We start from the raw sequence: 19,119 nt of genomic DNA, 5'->3' as shown, positions 1-19,119 counted from the left end.
GCGGGACTGGGGCGGGGCCGGCGCGGCCGCCCTCTCCGCCCCCTTGCGGACGCGCCCTGGGCTCGCCGGCGCCGGTGCCTTTCAGGTCCTCGGTGCGCGGCTCTGATTGATGCGCCCGCGCGCAGCAGCAGCCCCGCCGCCAACACCACCACCCGCAGCTTCTGCAGCGCGCGGGCCGCGCACCGACCTCGTCCGCCCAGCGCGGCCTCCCGGCCTCGGCCCCGGCGCGGACCCCGGCCCCGCAGCCTCCTCCTGCCCAGCGAAGCCCTACCCCCGGCCTCCCCATGTCGGCCGCCCCCGCCTACAGCGAAGACAAGGGCGGCTCCGCCGGCCCCGGGGAGCCCGAATACGGCCACGACCCGGCGAGCGGCGGCATCTTCTCCTCCGACTACAAGCGGTGAGCGAGCGCGCGGAGGGCCGGGCCTGGGCGAGGCGCGCGGGCACCATGGACAGCGCCCGGGCCCGCCCGCCCGCCTGGCCCGCACAGGCCCCGCCCCGGCCCCGGCCCCGGCCCCGCCGGAAGGCCGCCCAGCCCCCTCCCTGCAGCCCGGGGCCGACGGGCGCTCCCCGTCCGGAGGGGCAGACCCGGAGCGGGGGCTGGGCCAGCCTGCTTCCTCTCTGGGGTTCCTCCTGCTGGCAGCCGGCTTGCGCGTTTCCCACGTTTATCCGCGCTAGGAGGGAGGGCTCCAAATTTTCTTTTAGGTGGGGGATGGGGATCTAGGCCGGCAAACAGGAGTTTGGACCTGGGGCCTCGCCCCGCGTGCAGACACAGGCCGGGCCCTTTCTCTGCCCCCTGATCCCCACCTCCCACCCGACGCTCTCCTCCTGCCCCCGACATTGCCCCTCTATTTCAGTCCCTTCCTCCAGCCCGCTTTTGATTGTTTTGTTTATCCGTACATTCTGCGGTCAGCAATTATTAAAGGCCCGCCTTATGCTGGCCGGTGCTGACCACCGTGCAGCTGTGAGCATGAGGCGCTAACTGCTCTCAGGTTGCTATGGAGAGGCGCACACTTGAGAACCAGACAGTGACAGTTCGGTGCAGTGGGGGCACTGGGAGCGGGGCGAGGGGCTTCCCAGGCAGAGAATGGGGAAGGAAGGAGAGTGGGGACCTCCGGCTTTGCGGGCGCAGGTGCAGTGTGGCCAGAGTCACCGTGCGAGCCACTGGAGTGACCAGAAATGAGGCTGGGAATGGCTGCTGGAGGGGTCCAAGCTGGTGCCATCACCAGATGGGTGTTCTGGAAGGATTACAGGCTGGATTGTGGACAAGGGATGGCAGGTGAGGCGAGTGAGGGGGTGTGACGGTGACAGGCAGAGCAGCAGTGGCCTAGGGTCCCCAGAGGGGCCGCGGATCTGAGGGCTATTGAGGAGGGAGAAGCTATAGACCTGGTGATTGTTGGATATGGGGTGTGGGGGTGGGAGAGAGGGGCTGGGAGAAGGTAAGGGAGACGCCCAGGTTACCAGTTCCTGAGCAGGATAGATGGGGCCGCTCTGCGGTGTAATCAGAGATAGACGCATTGCAAGCATACTGTGGAAGGTAAAGTTGAGCCCAGCTTTGGACAGGCTGAGATTGTAGCCCTCCGAGGGACATGCAAGGCTAGTGGGTAGATGGATATTGGGATTTGGATTCCATGAGAGCAGTCAGGGCATTGTTAATATACACGTGACTGGGGTCGTTGCCGTGGCTCACTTGGTTAATCCTCCACCTGCAGCGCTGGCACCCCGGGTTCTAGTCCCGGTCAGGGCACCGGATTCTGTCCTGGTTGCCCCTCTTCCAGGCCAGCTCTCTGCTATGGCCCGGGAAGGCAGTGGAGGATGGCCCAAGTCCTTGGGCCCTGCACCCCATGGGAGACCAGGAGGAAGCACCTGGCTCCTGGCTTCGGATCGGCGCAGCGTACCGGCCATGGTGGCCATTTTTGGGGATGAACCAGTGGAAGGAAGAACTTTCTCTCTGTCTCTCTCTCTCTCACTGTCTAACTGTCTGTCAAATAAAAAAAAAAAAATACATGTGTCCATTAAAGGTGCAGATGGGAGTGAAGTTCATACAGTGCGTTCAGACAGGGTGCAGGTCTGAACCCTGAAAATAACAACATTAGGGGTGACCAGAGAGCAAGGGGAGAGTGTTTCAGGTGCCTAAGAAGAAGTGAAGCAACAGGCAGGAAGAAAACAAAGTGTGATTTCGGGAAGGAGGGGAAGGGTCAGTAGTATCAGTGTCCACCAAGGTCAAGTCCAGCAGGGAAGGAAATTTGAGTCCATTGGATGACAATGGTCATCCAGTCCTCATCTCCTGCCCTGGGAGACCAGACAGGAACTAGATTTTTTTTCCCCCAACATTCTATCATGATCGATTTTGACCATGCGGAAAAGGTGGACAAGTGCAACGGCTGCACATATGTCATCCACGTAGGTTTGGCCATCATTGGAACGGCACCGTCTCTGCTTTATCCATATCTACATTTGGCTGTGTTCGTGACCCAGCATCTAAACCCAGGCTGGAGTGAATAAAAGGGCAAGTGGGAGGTGAATAAGTAAAACAGTGAGTGGGAACATGGCTTTTAAAAAGCTTGATTGCAAAAGAGAGAGAACTGCTCGAGGGAACTCCGGTTCTGAGGTTCGTTTGTCTTTTTGCTGTTATTTTTGTGTTTGGTATGAGGCTGGGAGGTGCCTACAGCAAGTTGAACTGTGGCTGGGTAGGAGACAGGAGTCTGGGAGGCGAGGAGGCAGGGGGGATAGAGGAAGCACCAGGAGGAGCAGCTCTGCCCGGACGGAGGACAAGCGGGCACAGGTGGGCACCGCGAGCTGCGGGGGATTTTACCTGGAGCCCTTCATTTTTGGTGAGAGGCAGGTAGTGGAGAGCAAGACTGGGGGTGGGAACTTGCGGGTCGAGGGGCTCAGTACTCGGTACTCATGGCAGGTGAAGTCAACCAGCGCTGGCTGGCAGGTGGGGCCGTGGAGGGCTAAGGAGGTGACCAAAGGATGGCCCCAGGGTGGCGGGGTGGAGATAGAGATAGAAGAAGGCTGAGAGGAAGGAAGAAACCAAGGGCTGGCTCTGCCAAGGCAAGGGGAGGAGCCTGAGGCTTGGAGTCAGAGAGGGGAGGGGCTGTGGAAGGCTCCCCGGGAAGCTGAGGTCTGGGGGTGGTCACGGGGTGTCCCTCGCTTCTGTCTGTACAACACCCTGCCCCTCTCCCTGGAGTCTGGGGTGTGGGGTGTAGGCTTAGCCCCCGTGCATTAGTCCCCCTTTTGTCACTGTAACTAAAATATTCACTTCTTGGGAAAGAAAAGGTCTAGTTCGGCTTATGCTGTGGAGGCTACGGTGCAGCAGCAGGTGGCCCTGGAGAGACAGTCACCATGAGCCAGGAAACAGAGAGAGGAAACTCCTAGGCTAAGCTTGAACTCTGATAATAATCAACCCTCCAAGGAGGAGCCCGCACTGACCTGCACACCTCCCATCAGACATGTCTCACAGATGCCGTCACTGGATCCGGCAACCTTTAGCGTATCTGCGTGAGGTTTGGGGAGACAAGTCCTGCTCAACCCAAACACCCAGTCTCCGCCCCTCTGTCCCTCCTGGGGCCTGGCCTCCCAGCAGTGAGGAGGAAACCAGCACCTCCCTCCCCGCCAGTGTCCGATTACTGAGTTTCAGGGCCGGGCTGTCTGGTGAGAGCGACAGGCAGCCCCAGCTCCCTGACCAGCTCGGTTCCAGCCCCGCCATGCAGCGATTCCTGCAGCTCCCCGGTGCCGTGGGGAGGCCAGGGGCCAAGGGGGCCTGTGGGCCTGATCAGGAGGCTGCCAGCCCTGTGCTGGCACCAGACGGTGGACCCCCGCCCTGGTACCAAGCCCTGCAGCCCGAGGAGCTTCGGTGGCTGCAGGCCCCGGAGGAGGAAACCACCCCAGAAGTTTCCCTGGAAGGACCCTGCCCAGAGCCTGGCCAAGGCCAGGGCCAGAGCCAGCCACTACGGTACAGAGGGCCCCTGGGACACCCCCCCCCCCCCAGCCATCAAGGAAGGCCAGGGATGGGCGGCTGCTGCTCTCATCCTAGACTCCTCCGAAGCTCAAGGGCTCTTTGGTTCAGGAGGATTGGTTTGGCATTTCGGGTCCTGGCGTGGGGAGCTGGGGGTGGGCAGGGGGCACAGCGCAGGGGCCGAGAGTGTGAAATGGGAGATGAGGAGCCAGCCCCCTAGGGGCTCTGCGGGGAGGAGGATTGGAATGTATTTGCAGACAGGGCTCCCACTTTGACCTTCTTCCTGCCCCCGAGGTGTGGTTGCTGGGGGGGGGGGGGGCCCTCTGGGTGAGGTTGGGGACAGGACAAAGCAGAGTTTGAGCAGCCCCTCCCTTGGGGGGAGGTGAGGTTGACTGGCCTCAAGTGCCGTGTGCTACCCCCTGGCTGGCTCCAGCCACCCCCAGGAGAGTCCCCGAGGGGTCAGGTCGGGAGGAGAGCAGTGGAAGGGGATCTGCCCGTGGGACATGAATGTTTGATGGCCTCACTGTGTTGCTCTACATCGCTCCCTTCCTGGGAGCTGGGCTGGTGGGAGCCCGGTGGTCTCACCCCAGGAGGGCATCCCACGTCTCTACATGCAGCAGAGCCTCCCGCCCTCAGAGCCCCTTCTTCAAGGGCCAGGCGTGACGCACTAGGCTGGATGTGTGCATTTGACAGGGGCCTGTGGCATTTGGGGCCCTGAGCTAAAGGAGGCTGGGCAAAGTGCTGGAGCCCAAGGAGGCATCACCCCGGGGAGCTCACCGAAGGGCGTCAGGGGGCCCCTGAGTTCTTCTTGGAAGCTTATGTTCATCATAAAAGAGTCCATGTACAAGTCCATTGGCCGCTCTGGTGCCTGTGGCCCAAGTGGCCAGCTTTGTCACAGCTGAGTGCACACTGGGTGTGGCTGTGGCTTGTGAGACTGGGGGTGTATCTGTTTATATGGGGGAATGCGGATGTGTTTCTGCAGGTAAGGCCTGTGTGTCTCTCTGGGTCTCTTTGGGGGTTGTGGGTATATGTGTAGGGTTTGCCACGGGGCTGTAAATCTCCCTGCAGCGTGTAGGTTATGGCTAGTGGGGGGATCGTGGGAGTGTCTGTGATATGTGTGGCTGGTGCTGGTGCTTGGAGGCCCTGGCGGCTGCAGCGCTGTGTGTCTTAGGGAAGCTGGTGCCTGGCTCTGTCACACTGTCCAGGCCCTCAGTGTGGCCCAGGCCCGACAAGGAGCCGGCGGCCTGGTCTGGGCTTGAGAAGGTGACAAGGTGGCATTGTCCTGGCTGTGGCTTGGCCACGGGAGATGAGGAGATGCCTGCTGTGTTTGTACGAATCCCTCCAGGTGGGGCAGGGGCTGGTTTTATTTATTTATTTATTTATTTATTTATTTATTTTTATTTAACAGAGTTAGTGAGAGAGACAGAGAGAAAGGTCTTCCTTCCATTGGTTCACTCCCCAAATGGCCGCTATGGCTGGCGCGCTGTGCCAATCCGAAGCCAGGAGCCAGGTGCTTCTTCCTGTCTCCCATGCGGGTTCAGGGCCCAAGGACTTGGGCCATCCTCCACTGCCTTCCCGGGCCACAGCAGAGAGCTGGACTGGAAGAGGAGCAGCCAGGACTAGAACCCGGCACCCATATGAGATGCCAGCGCCACAGGCGGAGGATTAACCAAGTGAGCCACGGCGCCGGCCCAGGGGCTGGTTTTAGATGACCATGGCCAGGGCTGGCTGGCCCTGGGAGGCATCATCTTTCTATTTTGCTCTCCATAAAAATCGCTTCAGGAAAGACGTTTTCTAAGTTCTTGGGCCCTCGGGTCTGTCCTTTGGATTTGTCCATCCAGCACACACACACTCCTGCAGCCCATGCCTAAGGCGCACAGGGGGCTGAGTGCTTCGCTTCCTCTTAGCGTCGGCCACACACGCTTCTCTCAGCAGCAGCGCGTTGGCCCCTGTCTGTCACGGAGCGCTCCCCTCTGCTAGTGTCGCAGTCCCCAGTTGCTGATCTGCTGTGGTTCCTGAGTGAGTCACTTCTGTGACTAAGTTTGCACACGCTGCTTTTTGATTTCTTCCATGAGTGACACTTCTCAAGGCTGGCTTCCCGCACTCGAGTGAGAAGCTGCGAGTTATCAGGGTTCCCACACAGCTGCTCACTGCGCCTGGGACCTGTCCTGGCAACACACGCGTGCACAAGCTGTCATACAACTCTGTAGCCGTATGTAGACATCTTTTTACCCCCCTTGGTTTTATTCACACAAACCACTTATTGAAATTTTTAAAAATTTATTATTTGTTTTATATGGGATGTGGTTGTCCCAAGTGGTATGTTTGCCACTGTGCCACTTGCCCACACTTTTTTTTTTAAAAGATTTATTTATTTAGTTGTGAGGTAGAATTACAGACAGAGAGGGGGAGGGGGGCCTTCTATCTGCTGGTTCACTCCCCAAATGGCCGCAACAGCCAGAGCTGTGCAGATCCAAAGCCAGGAGCCAGGAGCTTCTTCCGGTCTTCCATGTGGGTTCAGGGGCCCAAGTACTTGAGCCATCCTCCACTGCCTTCCCAGGCCATAGCAGAGAGCTGGATCAGAAGAGGAGCAGCTGGGACTCGAACCGGTGTCCTTATGGGATGCCGGCACTGCAGGTGGAAGCTTAGCCTACTGCACCGCAGTGCTGGCCTCTCTTGCCCACCCTTTTAAAATGATTTATTTTCATTTTATTTGAAAGGCAGAGAGAGAGAGAGAGAGAGAGAGACCTTCCATCTGCTGGTTCACTCCTCAAGTGCCTGCAACAGCCAGGGCTGGGCCAGGTGAAACTTGGGGCTGGGAACTCGGTCTGGGTCTCCCACATGGGTAGCAGGGACCCAAGGACTTGAGCCATCCTCTGCTGCTTCCCAGGATGCATCAGCAGGAAGATGGATGGGGAGCAAGTCAGGACTCAAACCAGGCACTCTGCGATGGGATGTGGGCATCCCAAAGCAGCATCTTAACGGCTGTGCCAAATATCCGCCCCCTTTGTTCTTGACGTCTAAGTATGGTTGGGCAGGTTGTCCACTGTGCAAGCGCACCTGACCAAAGAATGCCTACCATGCCCCACTCAGTGAGTGGGAAGGAAGAGATTGGGGCTGTGTCCACCTAGAGCGACAGAGAGACGGCAGATGGACTTGCAGCAGCCCTGCCAGCCAGTGTTGGACGCGGTCCGTATAAAACTGTATTAGTTATTTTGAATATTAAACCTTTACCTACCATATCCTAAGTATTTTCTCTTTTGTTGCTGTTACGGGCTGAACGGCATCTCCCCAAAATTCACGTGTTGACGTCTTAACCCCCTATAGCTCAGAATGTGACTTGAATGGGATAGAGCGGAGGTCATGAAGCTAGCTATGATCCAGGACAGCCGGAGTCTTTATAGGAAGAGGATACGGGGACACGGGCACACCTGGGAGGAAGACTGAGGACACGGGGCAGGGAGAGTCTGGCGTGTGAGACAGGAGACCACAGCACAGTGGGCCCCTCACCAGCGGACTGTCACCTCTGCTTACTAAAATGGGTGGGGATTCTCACTGACAGCCAGTTCGCTGGCAGACACCAACTGGGTGTCCTACAATTCAATGTTTTTTGAAAGATTTATTTATTTATTTGAAAGGCAGAGTTATAGAGAGGGAGAGGCAGAGGCCGGTTCACTCCCCAATGGCCACACCAGCCAGGGCTGTGCCACACCAAAGCCAGGAGCTTCATCCGTGTCTCCCATGCAGGTGCAGGAGCCCAAGGACCTGCTACTTTTCCCCAGTGCATTAGCGGGGAGCTGAATCGGAAGTGGAGCAGCCGGAAATTTAACTGGTGCTCATATGGGATGCCAGTGCTGTGCCTTAGTGCCGGCCCCTACAATTCAATTTTTTTAAAAAAATTATTTATTTATTTGAAAGGCAGAGTAACAGAAATAAAGGGAGGGAAAGAGGGAAGGAGGGAGGGAGGGAGAGGGAGAGAGAGGGAGAGAGATGCTTCCATCTTCTGGTTCACTTCCCAAATGGCTGGCATGGCTGGGAGCTGGATCAGAAGGGGAACAGCTGGGACTCTAATCATTGCTCATATAGGCTGAGTGCTTTGATCTGGGACCTCCAGCCTCTAGAACTGTGACAAAATCAATTTACATGGGCAAAGCCACCATTTTACTATTTTGTGTGGTTGTTCTAGAAAACTATAATAGTTGGAACTGGCACTGTGGCATAGTAGGTTAAGCCTCTGTCTACAGCGCTGTCATCCCATGTGGGCTCTGATTTGAGTCCTGGCTGCTCCACTTCCTATCCAGCTCTCTGCTACGACCTAGGATAGCAGTGGAAGATGGCCCAAGTCCTTGGGCCCCTGCACCCATGTGGGAGACCAGGAAGAAGCTCCCTGCTCCTGGCTTCAGATCAGCCCAGCTCTGGCTGTTGCAGTTATTTGGGGATTGGAGCAGTGGATAGAAAACCTCTCTCTCCCTCTCTCGGTCTATAACTTTGCCTCTCAAATAAAGAAATAAATCTTTTTTTTTTTTAATTATAGTTGCCTTAGTTTTTTCTTGAATTTAGTTGTCATATACCAAAGTTTCGGGTTAAGCCACTGGCTGCTGTGCTGGCATCCAATATGGGTGCTGGTTCCAGTCCTGGCTGCTCTACTCTGATTTAGCTCCTTACTGATGCACCTGGGAAAGCAGCAGGCGATGGCCCAAGTGTTTGTGCCCCTGCACCCATGTGGGAGACCCAGATGCAGTTCCTGGCTCCTGGCTTCAGCCTGGCCCAGCCCTGGCCATTGTGGCCATTCGAGGAGTGAACCAGCGGATGGAAGATCGATCTCTCTCTCTCTCTCTCTCTGCCTTTGCCTCTCCCTCTCTGTAACTCTGCCTTTCAAATAAATAAATAAATCTTTACAAAAGAAACTTAAACTTAGCCGTCTTGCTAGAGGTAATTTTATGACCTTAAAATTTTTTAAATCCCCTTTCTTCTTCCACATTTAAAAATAATTTAACTGTTAAGCAAATTATTAATTTTGGTATGAAATGGGAACACAAGTTCAGTTCTTTGCTGCATAGCAGTTGCCTTGACATTTATTTGAGGGGGAAAGTATTCTTTTCTTGGTGAGTTATTTGTTCCTGATGGTTAGACCCTTTTATGAAATTCCCCCCGTGACCTCTGACCTTCTGTTTTTCATAGTTTCTATCACTGTTATGTCGGTGAATAATGCGGTTCAGTGGACTGAATTGTCCAACGTCATTCTCTTCCCAAAGAACATTCTGTGGAGTTCTTACCTATGGGTTTTCTCTTCCAGATGAGTGTTGCTGTTGCTTCCCAAACTTCGACAAATACTCCCTTTAATTTTTTTTTAAGGTTAATTTATTTGGGGCTGGTGCTGTGGTGTAGCAGGTAAAGCCGCCGTCTACAGTGCAGGCATCCGTATGGGCCCTGGTTCTAGCCCCAGCTGCTCCACTTCCGATCCAGCTCTCTGCTGTGGCCTGGGAAAGCAGTAGAAGATGGTCCAAGTCCTTGGGTCCCTGCACCCACGTGGGAGACCCGGAAGAAGCTCCTGGCTCCTGGCTTTGGATCGGCACAGCTCTGACCGTTGGTGGCCAATTGGGGAGTGAACCATCGGATGGAAGACCTCTCTCTCTCTCTCTCTCTCTCTCTGCCTCTGCCTCTCTCTGTGTAACTCTTTCAAATAAATCTTTTTTTTAAAAAAGGAAAACAATAAAGATTAATTTACTTTATTTGAAAGGCAGAGTGAGAGAGCTCTCCCATCTACTTGTTCTGATTTCCCTTCCAGATTCCCCACATGGTGGCAGCAGTAGAACCCACTGGGCCACAGTGCCCATTCCTTTGAAATGTTAGTGGACGTTGCATGAAATCCATGGACTGGCTTAGGCATCACCTTTACCCTCCTCGCCCAAGTGCAATGGATCCCTTTGCCCAAAGTGTCGCTTATTTCTCCCAACAGAGTTTCATCACTTCCCTGGATGGCCGTTAACTGTTGGCTTTCAGACTTCGAGGTCTGGCCTTTGGAGTAAGGTCATCTGTGGAGTGTCTGGTCTATGAGGTCAGGACCCGGAAACACACTCAGTGCAGGGCAAGGCATCCTGCCCCCATCCTTTTTTGTTGTTGTTGTTAAAGATTTATTTATTTATTTGAAAGACAGAATTTCAGCGAGGCAGAGATAGAGGCCAAGAGAGGTCTTCCATCTGCTGGTTCACTCCCTACATAACCCCAAAGGCTGGAACTGGGCCAATCTGAAGCCAGGATCCAGGAGCTTCTCCTGGTCTCCCACAGGGGTGCAGGGGCCCAAGCACCTGGGCCATCTTCTGTTGCTTTCCCAGGCGCATCAGCAGGAAGCTGGATCGGAAGTGGAGCAGCTGGGTCTCGAACTGGTGTCCACGTGGGATACCGGCACCACAAGCAGAGGCTTTCGGTGCTGTGCCACAGTGCTGGCCCCCTGCCCGTGTCTTAATGCCCATCTCCTTTCCAGTGGTCTTCTCCATCCGCCTGGCCTAGCCCCAGGCAGGGTCCCTGCCCGCCCACCCCAGGCCCTTCCTCTTGTCGCCTGGCTCTGACCCCTGTCCCATTCCTGCAGCTGCTGTCAGGAAGTCCCAAGCCTGGGTTCCCGGGAGGAAGTCCCAAGCCTGGGTTCCCGGGAGGAAGTCCCATAGCCTGGGTTCCCGGGAGCCACTATAATTTGTTGTCCCAGGGCTCCAGAGGCCAAAAGTAAGAAATCAGGGTGTCAGCAGGATCACGCTCGCTCTGAAACCCGTAGGGGATTCGCTCTTTGCCGCTTCCCGCTCTCCTTCCTGGAGCTGTGGGCGCCTCTCGGCAGCCCTCCGCCCTCTCGTGGCGTTCCTCATGTGTTTCTGCCTCTTCCTTCAACACTCTTCACACACAGACACCACCTTGCCCCCGTGTGGCCTCAGCTAATGACACCTGCAACAGCCACCCTCTGCCGTGTTTCCGCTAGGGACTAAACACCGTTTCGGGAGGGAGACACAATTCAACCCACAACACCTGCTGGCCCCTGTTTCTCCGAGCCCTGCGTCCCCTGAGCCGAAACCCCCCCGGCACAGGCTGTGGTCCCTCACCGCCGGCCAGAACCCGCTCAGAGCTTCGGCCCCCGGCCAAGAGCCCTTGGCTGACCTCTCGCACCTCCCACCAGGCACGACGACCTGAAGGAGATGCTGGACACTAACAAGGACTCCCTCAAGCTGGAGGCCATGAAGCGGATCGTGGCGGTGAGGCTGGGCGCTCCCTGGGGCAGGGGCCTGGGTGCCCGGCAGCAGCTCTCCTTGGCTCCTGCGGGCCCTACCCTAACCAGCACCCTGCCTCCTCCCCCCCTTGTCCCCACCGCCCAGATGATCGCCCGTGGGAAGAATGCCTCGGACCTGTTCCCCGCCGTGGTGAAGAATGTGGCCTGTAAGAACATAGAGGTGAGCATAGAGGAGACCCCACCCTCACCTCCAGCCGGGCCACACCCACACAGGGCTGGGAGGATGCCGGGGGGGGGGGGGGTGGGGGGGGCTCACCCGATCAGCAGGTGAGCCCTGCATGTCCTCGCCCTGGACGTGGACCCTGGAGAAGGGCTCGGGACCCACGGGTGCCCGTGGACTGCCGCCCCCACTGAAACCCCTCCGTGCAACCCGCAGGTGAAGAAGCTGGTTTACGTGTACCTGGTGCGCTACGCCGAGGAGCAGCAAGACCTGGCCCTGCTGTCCATCTCCACCTTCCAGCGTGGCCTGAAGGTCGGGAGTCTCCGTCTGCCTCCCTGGGGCCTGGGCCCTGCTGCCCCTGTATTAGAGGAGTGGGCTCCGGGAGAGGCTGAGAGTCGGGGAGCAGGCTCCGGAGGCCCCCTCGTACCTCTGAGGGTCAGAGGGGCCCGAGGCAGAGCAGGGGACCCGCGAGCCCCTCGGAGAGGGGAGGCCCGGCTCCGAGGGCGGGAGATGGGGTGGCACCCAGGGCCTGCAGCTCTCCTGGGAGGGCGAACCTGTGGTGAGGGCGGTGTCTTCGTCCATTTCTGCTGCTGTGACTGCATAGCACAGGTTAGGTAACGTCTAAAGAACGGAAGTCCATTTGGTTCGTGATTTTCAGAGGCTGGGAGGTGGGAGTCTGAGGGGTCGGGTCTGGCCAGCTCCTCCTCGTTTGCAGGGTCCTGTGGCAGCCGGGGGGTGTCACGTGGCAAGAGGGTCACATCCAAGAGACAGAGCTGAACTGGTGTTTTGTAAATGTTATCTATGGGGCCGGTGCTGTGGCATAGCGGGACTCTCTCTGTCTCTTTCTGCCTCTCTGTAACTCTGCCTTTCAAATAAATAAGTAAATATTCTATTTTTTAAAAGATTTATTTATTAATTTGAAAGGCAGAGGCAGAGAGGGAGAAAAGTCTTCCATCCACTGGTTCACTCCCCAGTTGGCCACAATGGCTGGAGCTGCGCCGATCCAAAGCCAGGAGCCAGGAGCTTTCTCCAGGTCTCCCACGTGGGTGCAGAGGCCCAAGGACTTGGGCCATCTTTTGCTGCCTTCCCAAGCACATTAGCAGAGAGCTGGATCAGAAGTGGAGCAGCTAGGACTCGAACTGGCGCCCGTATGGGATGCTGGCACTGCAGGTGGTGGCTTTATCCAGTTCGCCATAGCACTGGCACCATAAGTAAATATTTTTTTTGAAAGTTATTTAATTCTGAGGCAGAGAGACAGGGAGATACACACACAGAGGGACAGAGGCAGCTCCCATCTAGGCCATCTAGGCCTCATTCTCCAGATGCCCACAACAGCCAAGGCCGTTATATGGGATGTGAGTGTCTTAACTGCTAGGCTGCCTTCCAACTGGCTTTTTTCACGGGTCCACTCCTGGGATAACCCATTAACCCATCAACTCAGAGTCCTCATGACCCAACCACCTCTTTAAACAAAAATGTTTATTTGTATCTTCATCCATTTGAAAATTTGAAAAGGCAGAGCAACAGAGAGAGAGAGAGTGAGAGAGAGAGAGAGAGAGATCGATTTTCCATGCGCTAGTTTACTCCCCAAATGCCTGCAACAGTAGGACTGGGCCAGGCTGAAGGCGGGAGCCAGGAACTCCATCCAGGACTCCCATGTGGGTGGCAGGCACCGAAGCCACCATGCACTATCATCTGCTGCCTCCCAGGTGCGCATTAGCCCGGAGCCTGATGGGACGCGGAGACGCAGGAGTGCAGGCTGGTACTGTGGTGTGGGAGGCAGGCATCCCGAGCAGCAGCTTAACCCGGGGCCAGAGTCACTCCTGACGTCACTTCCCAGCAGGCCGCCTGTCAGGGTGGACCCCTTAGCCCGCGGCAGCGGAGAGTCCCTGGCCGCCGAGAGCCCCTTGGGTCTCCTCCTTCCGGGCGGAGGAGTCTGTGAGGAGGGCCATGGCCTGTGCTCTTCACGGCTGGGCACCACAGCCTGGGCACACACTGACTCCCCTTTCAGCCAGGGACGGGGGAAGAATGGGGGTTTCCTGAGCCTAAGTGAGTTCCACTGAGAAGAAAAATGGAGTTGAGCATGCGCAAGAGGTGCCCCAGACTCGGAGGTTGGGTCCCAAGGTCAGCGCAAGGGTCGGATTGAGTCTGAGGTTTCCGTTCTCAGGTGGGGACAGCCGTGAGTCTGAACCAATCTGTCCGTGTGCCGTCTGCACCAGCAGTGGTTGACAGGTCTTTGATGTCCCAGGGCATGCCAGGTGTCCACCCCCGAAGCCCTGGCCCACACCTACTGTGGGGAGCAGGCTGGCAGAGTTCGCATCTCTGGCGTGGGGTCGAAAGCATGGTCACTTGCACGCACAGTTCGTTCATTCACTCAGCAGACAGGTGCGTGTCCCCGTGCCAGGCAGAGTGTGAGTGGTCTTTACAGGCCAAGCCCATGGGCTCTAGGGCAAGTGTTTTTGTTCCTGGAACAAAGTCAGCCCCGGACTGTCCATTGGTTAGAGTGGCACCGGAAGGTGGTCCCAGTGTGCTCTCCCCTCCCCACCCCTCCCCACCAAGTTAGCCAGAGGGCCTTCTATAGGGGAAGTGGTTAAGCAGGTTTCTGGGGGTCCCCTGGAGACGTCTTTGAGATGAAACCAGATGGAAGCCCCATGGCCTGTCACAAATTGCTCTCTATTCTGGGGTCTGTTTGGTGGTCTCCCTGTAGCTTAGCTCATGATACTGGAAGCTGAAATCTACAACGTGCAGCTGGTCCCAAGGTAGGGAAGGAGGAAAGGGAAGTATGGTGTGGTTACGGTTACGCCAGCAGCGAAGACACCACTTAGGATGCCTGTATCCCATCTCCCGAATCAGAAAACCTGCTTCTGACTCCAGTTTCCTGCTAAAGCAGACCCTAGGAGGCAGCAGCTGATGCTCAAGTACTTGGGGTCCCTGCCCACTCACGTGGGAGAGTGTCTGGATTGAGATTCCGGCTGCTGGCTCCGACCTGGCGCGGCCTTGGCTGTCACAGGCATTTGGGGAGTGAACCAGTGGATGGAGCTTGTGCGCTCTCTCCTCTTTCTGTTTCTGTGCCTTTCAAATTAATAACAAACACCAGCGTGAGTGTTGTGGTACAGCAGATTACACTGTGGCTTGGGATGCCCCAGGGCTGATCCAAGCCCTGGCTACCCCGATTCCAATCCAGCTCCCTGCTAATGCACCTGGGAAGACAGCAGAAGATGGCCACGTGCTTGGGTCCCTGCCACCCATGTGGGAGACCCGGATGAAGTTCCTGATTTCAGTCTGACCCAGCCCTGGTTGTTACAGACATTTGGGAAGTAAACCAGAGCATAGGAAGTTGGATCTCTCTCTGTCTCTCTGTCACTCTATCAAATAAGTAAAATAAATCTTAAAAAAAAAAAATGAGCAAGCAGGTTAAATTGCTATTTTATCGCCTACAACCCAAATCAGGCTGAGGAGGTTTGAGTCTTGGTGTGCTTCCAGTCCACCTTCCTGCTAATGCACTGGGTGGATGCAGAAACTAGCCCAAGTACTCGAGTGTCTGACACCTGTGTGGGAGACCCAGCTGGAGCTGCTGGCTGCTATGTGCAGACATTTAGGGAGTGAACCAGTGGATGGAGGCTCTCTCTCTCTCCCTCCATACCCCGTCTTGCAAATAAATCTTTAAAAAATTAGCCATGGAGGCTTCTACACAATAGAATGGTTAAAAAAAAAAAGTACTTTAAAAAGTACTTTTTGCAAGACGGAGCATGATGTCCCAGTACTTTAGGAGAGACTGAGCCCTGTCTTACGAGAGATGACCAGCATGTGTTCTAAAGCAAAGACTGGCACCTCACAGACCTCAGCCGAACCTGTCTGCCGCCTGGCTACTCATGTAAGAGTCTCTCTTTAGTTTTATTCATTTATTCTGTGAGAGATAGGCAGATACCGAAAGCTCTTGTCTGCTTCATTTTCCAAATGCCCACCACAGCCAGAGCCAGGCCACAGCCAGGAGCCAGGAATTCAACCAGGTCTCCCGCGTGAGTGGCAGGGACCCAGCTACTTGAGCCATCACCTGCTGCCCATCGGGGTCTCATTAGCAGGGAGCTGGACTCCAGAGTGAAGCCGGTGCTGGAACTCGAGCACGCTGATGGGCAACACCGGTGTCTGATCCGGCACCTTCCCTGCTAGAACACACGCCCGTCCCTGCTGCCTGCTTTATACAGACTGAGTGGCACACAGCCACGCCCACTTGTTCATGGCTGCCTTTGCACAGAGGCAAATTCGAGTAGCTGCAGTGTTGAGACTGTGCGGCCTGCAAACCTAAAATACTGTTTGGCACTTCACAGAAAATCAGCTGACTGCTATTCCAGAGAAGTGAATCACCAGCAGCTCTGGTTTCTACAAGCACAAAGGGCACACGCTGAAGAAGCTATAGGTGAAGGAGAAATCTGCAAAAATTCCAGAATAGTTTTTATGATTTAACCCGATTCAGACCAAAGACAGAATATACCAACCCTAGAATACAACATGGATCCAACAGCCAAGCCTCCTGTGTCTTTCCATTTCTCTTTTTCATGCATATATTTATCCTTGTTTTTAAGATCTATCTATTTATTTGAAAGGCAGTTACAGGGAGGCAGAGGGAGAGAGAGAGAGCAAGAGAGTGAGAGAGAATGAATCTTCCATCCACTGGTTCACTCCCCAATGACCACAGTGGCCAGAACTGGGCCAATCTGAAGCCAGGAGGCTGGAGCTTCTTCCAGTCTCCCATGCGGGTGCAGGGGCCCAAGGACTTGGGCCATCTTCTGCTTTCCCAGGCCAACAGTAGGGAGATGGATCTGAAGTGGAGCAGCCAGGACTTGAACTGGCACATATATGGGATGCTAGTGCCACAGGAGGATGCTTAAGTTACTATGCTACAGCGCTGGCTCCTTAATTCCATTTTAATGAACTTCTAAAAGTACCCTCATATCCATCCCATGGCCTTCCTTCTTTTTATCAGCCTAGGCTAAGACTGTGTTTAGTTTTTAATGAATTAATTGGAGAGGTAGAGAGGGGAGAGAGAGAGAGAGAGAGAGAGAGAGAGAGAGAGAGAGAGAGGTGTTGCCTTCACTGGTTCACTTCCCAAGTACCCATATAAGCTTGATGGCCAAAGCTGGGGGCCAGAAACTCAGTCCCGGTCTCCCACGTGGGTGGCAGGGACCCAACTGCTTGAGCCGTCACCTTCTGCCTCACAGGATCTGTGTTAGCAGGAGCTGGAGTCAGAAGCTGGCGTCAAACCCAGGCGCTCTGATACGGGACACCCGCGTCTTAACCGCCCCACCAGTGCCCACTGCATGTTCACCTCTCAGCAGACCTCCGGTTGGCAGGAAGCTCAGCCGGACTCTATTTCATTTATTGGCTTAGCATAGCCAGGGTGATCTTGAATCCTAATCCTGTCCCTCCTGACTTTGTGCCTGCCTCCAAGACACTGGTAACTCTATTCAGCCCGGGGCAGCAGACTTCAAGTCTGTGCTGTGTCAGGTTTCTAGGTCGATACTGATCTGTAAATAAACCTTCCCCAAATGTTTTACCAAGTTGTGGGTCCACCAGCCAGCTGGTGTTTTCCTGCGTTACCAGGAAGAATCTTACTCAGTAGAAAAAAAAATTAACACCTTTTGTGTGCAAAGGGCTATGGATGATGCAGATAAAAAGATAATGAATTCTCTCGGTTGCCCCTCTTCCAGGCCAGCTCTCTGCTGTGCCCCAAGAGTGCAGTGGAGGATGGCCCAAGTGCTTGGGCCCTGCACCCCATGGGAGACCAGGAGAAGCACCTGGCTCCTGCCTTTGGATCAGCGCGGTGCGCCGGCCACAGTACGCCGGCCACGGCAGCCATTGGAGGGTGAACCAATGGCAAAGAAAGACCTTTCTCTCTGTCTCTCTCTCTCTCTCTCACTGTCCACTCTGCTGTCAAAAAAAAAAAAAAAAGATAATGAATTCTGCTGTTAAGATGCTTACAGATTAGGGTGAAACAAATAAAAATAGCAGGACAGGAAATGATGAGGGACTTCTACAAATGCCTTGCTGAAATCAAGGTTAATATGAATGTCTCCCAACTAGTTACCCTCTCAAAAAAAAACAAACAAACAAACAAACAAAAAAAAAACAACAACAACACAAGAGGGCATTTAAAATGCCTGGGTTTGCATTCTGGCTGCGGCTCACGATTGCAGTTAACGTATGCCCTGGGAGGCAGCAGGTGATGGCTCCAGTAATTAGGTTCTTGCCAGCCCCATGGGAGACCTGGATTGCAATCCTGGCTCCTGGCTTTCGCCCCAGACCAGCAGATGGGAGCTCTCTTCTCTGCCTCTGCTTCTCAAATAAATGAAGATTCAGGGGTGGGAGCTGTGGCACAGTGGGTTAACCTGTGGCTTCAGATGCCCACATCCCATATCAGAGTGCCAGCTCAAATCCCGGCTGCTACACTTCTAACCCAGCTTCCTGCTGGTGCATCCTGGGAGGCAGGGATGAGGGCTTAAGTGTTGGGGTCCCTGCCACCGACATGGGGGGCCCAGATGGAGTTCTGGGCTCCTGGAGTTGGCCTGTCCCACTGTTGCAAACGTTTGGGGGAGATGTATACGAAGCCAGGAGCCAGGTGCCTCTCCTGGTCTCCCATGCGGGTGCAGGGCCCAAGCACTTGGGCCATCCTCCACTGCCTTCCCGGGCCACAGCAGAGAGTTGGCCTGGAAGAGGGGCAACCGGGATAGGATCCGGCGCCCCGACTGGGACTAGAATCTGGTGTGCCAGCGCCGCAAGGCGGAGGATTAGCCTGTTAAGCCACGGCGCCGGCCAGATGCTTGCTTTTTAAACAGGTGTTTCTAAGCCATCTGTTTAAAACTCACTCCCAGAATTTGGCAGGGGCTGCCGTCAGTTTCAGGGTAACTGTGTGCCTCTTCTCTTTCTCCATTTTAGAAAACGAGGGTGGCACTCCCCAGGTGTGTGTGTAGGCTGCGCCAGGAGCAAAGAGAAAGGGCCTGCACACACAGCCTGGCTCAGCACTGTGCCAGGGGCAGCGTTTGCGCGGCTGCTGGGGCGCAGGATGCAGGGGCGCGGCTTGGGAAGGCAGAGCGGCTTGCAGCTTTCTGCAGTCACTTCAGGCATGGACAGAAGACGCGCCCCGCACCCCGCACCCCAGCGGTGTTTCAGGGACTCCAGGCCTTTCTGCTCTTGCTGAAAACAAAGCTGCCCTTTGCCGCACCTGTTCGGGTGTCAGGTTTCTGCAGCCAGAGGGAGGCAAGAGGCAGCGCCCCCAGGTGGTGCCCCATCGGGTACCCAGCACTGGACATCATCCAGGCTCAGGTCAGGAGGCAGGGACCGAGAGCTGCTGGTAGCCAGGCGCGCTGACTTCCAAAGCTGCGCTCTCCCGGGATCAGAACCCCTGGCGCCCTCCCATGGCTCCCTCCACCTGTGCCCTTAGGACCCCAACCAGCTGATTCGCGCCAGCGCCCTCCGCGTTCTCTCGAGCATCCGCGTGCCCATCATCGTGCCCATCATGATGCTCGCCATCAAAGAGGCGGCCTCGGACATGTCCCCCTACGTGCGGAAAACAGCCGCCCACGCCATCCCCAAACTCTACAGGTAGCCCCAGCCCTGCCCGGGCCCAACCCTACGGAGGCGGGGACCCCCGCCTCTTTATGAGCAGGTTGGGGTGCCGGGGAGGAGCGTGGGAAAGCCGAGATGGGAGGGGGAAAATCCTCCTCCACGATT

General features: G+C 55.8%; 1 protein-coding gene across 2 annotated transcripts in view; it reads left to right on the top strand.

Moving 5' to 3' along the window:
- Nucleotides 1-254: 254 nt before the first annotated feature.
- Nucleotides 255-19,119, top strand: part of AP3B2 (adaptor related protein complex 3 subunit beta 2) — a 36,451-nt gene continuing 17,586 nt past the window's right edge. For both annotated transcript variants that reach the window (XM_062206312.1, XM_062206314.1), the window contains exons 1-5: nt 255-397; nt 11,121-11,196; nt 11,317-11,391; nt 11,608-11,703; nt 18,830-18,990. In XM_062206312.1, coding sequence (XP_062062296.1) covers nt 285-397; nt 11,121-11,196; nt 11,317-11,391; nt 11,608-11,703; nt 18,830-18,990 — 521 coding nt within the window. In that variant the 5' untranslated portion in view covers nt 255-284. The remainder of the gene's footprint in view (nt 398-11,120; nt 11,197-11,316; nt 11,392-11,607; nt 11,704-18,829; nt 18,991-19,119) is intronic.

This window comes from Lepus europaeus, chromosome 11 (assembly GCF_033115175.1).
Source record: "Lepus europaeus isolate LE1 chromosome 11, mLepTim1.pri, whole genome shotgun sequence".
Lineage (NCBI taxonomy): Eukaryota > Metazoa > Chordata > Mammalia > Lagomorpha > Leporidae > Lepus > Lepus europaeus.
Note: the sequence above shows the minus strand (reverse complement) of the source record. Positions and strands in the feature narration are given on the sequence as shown.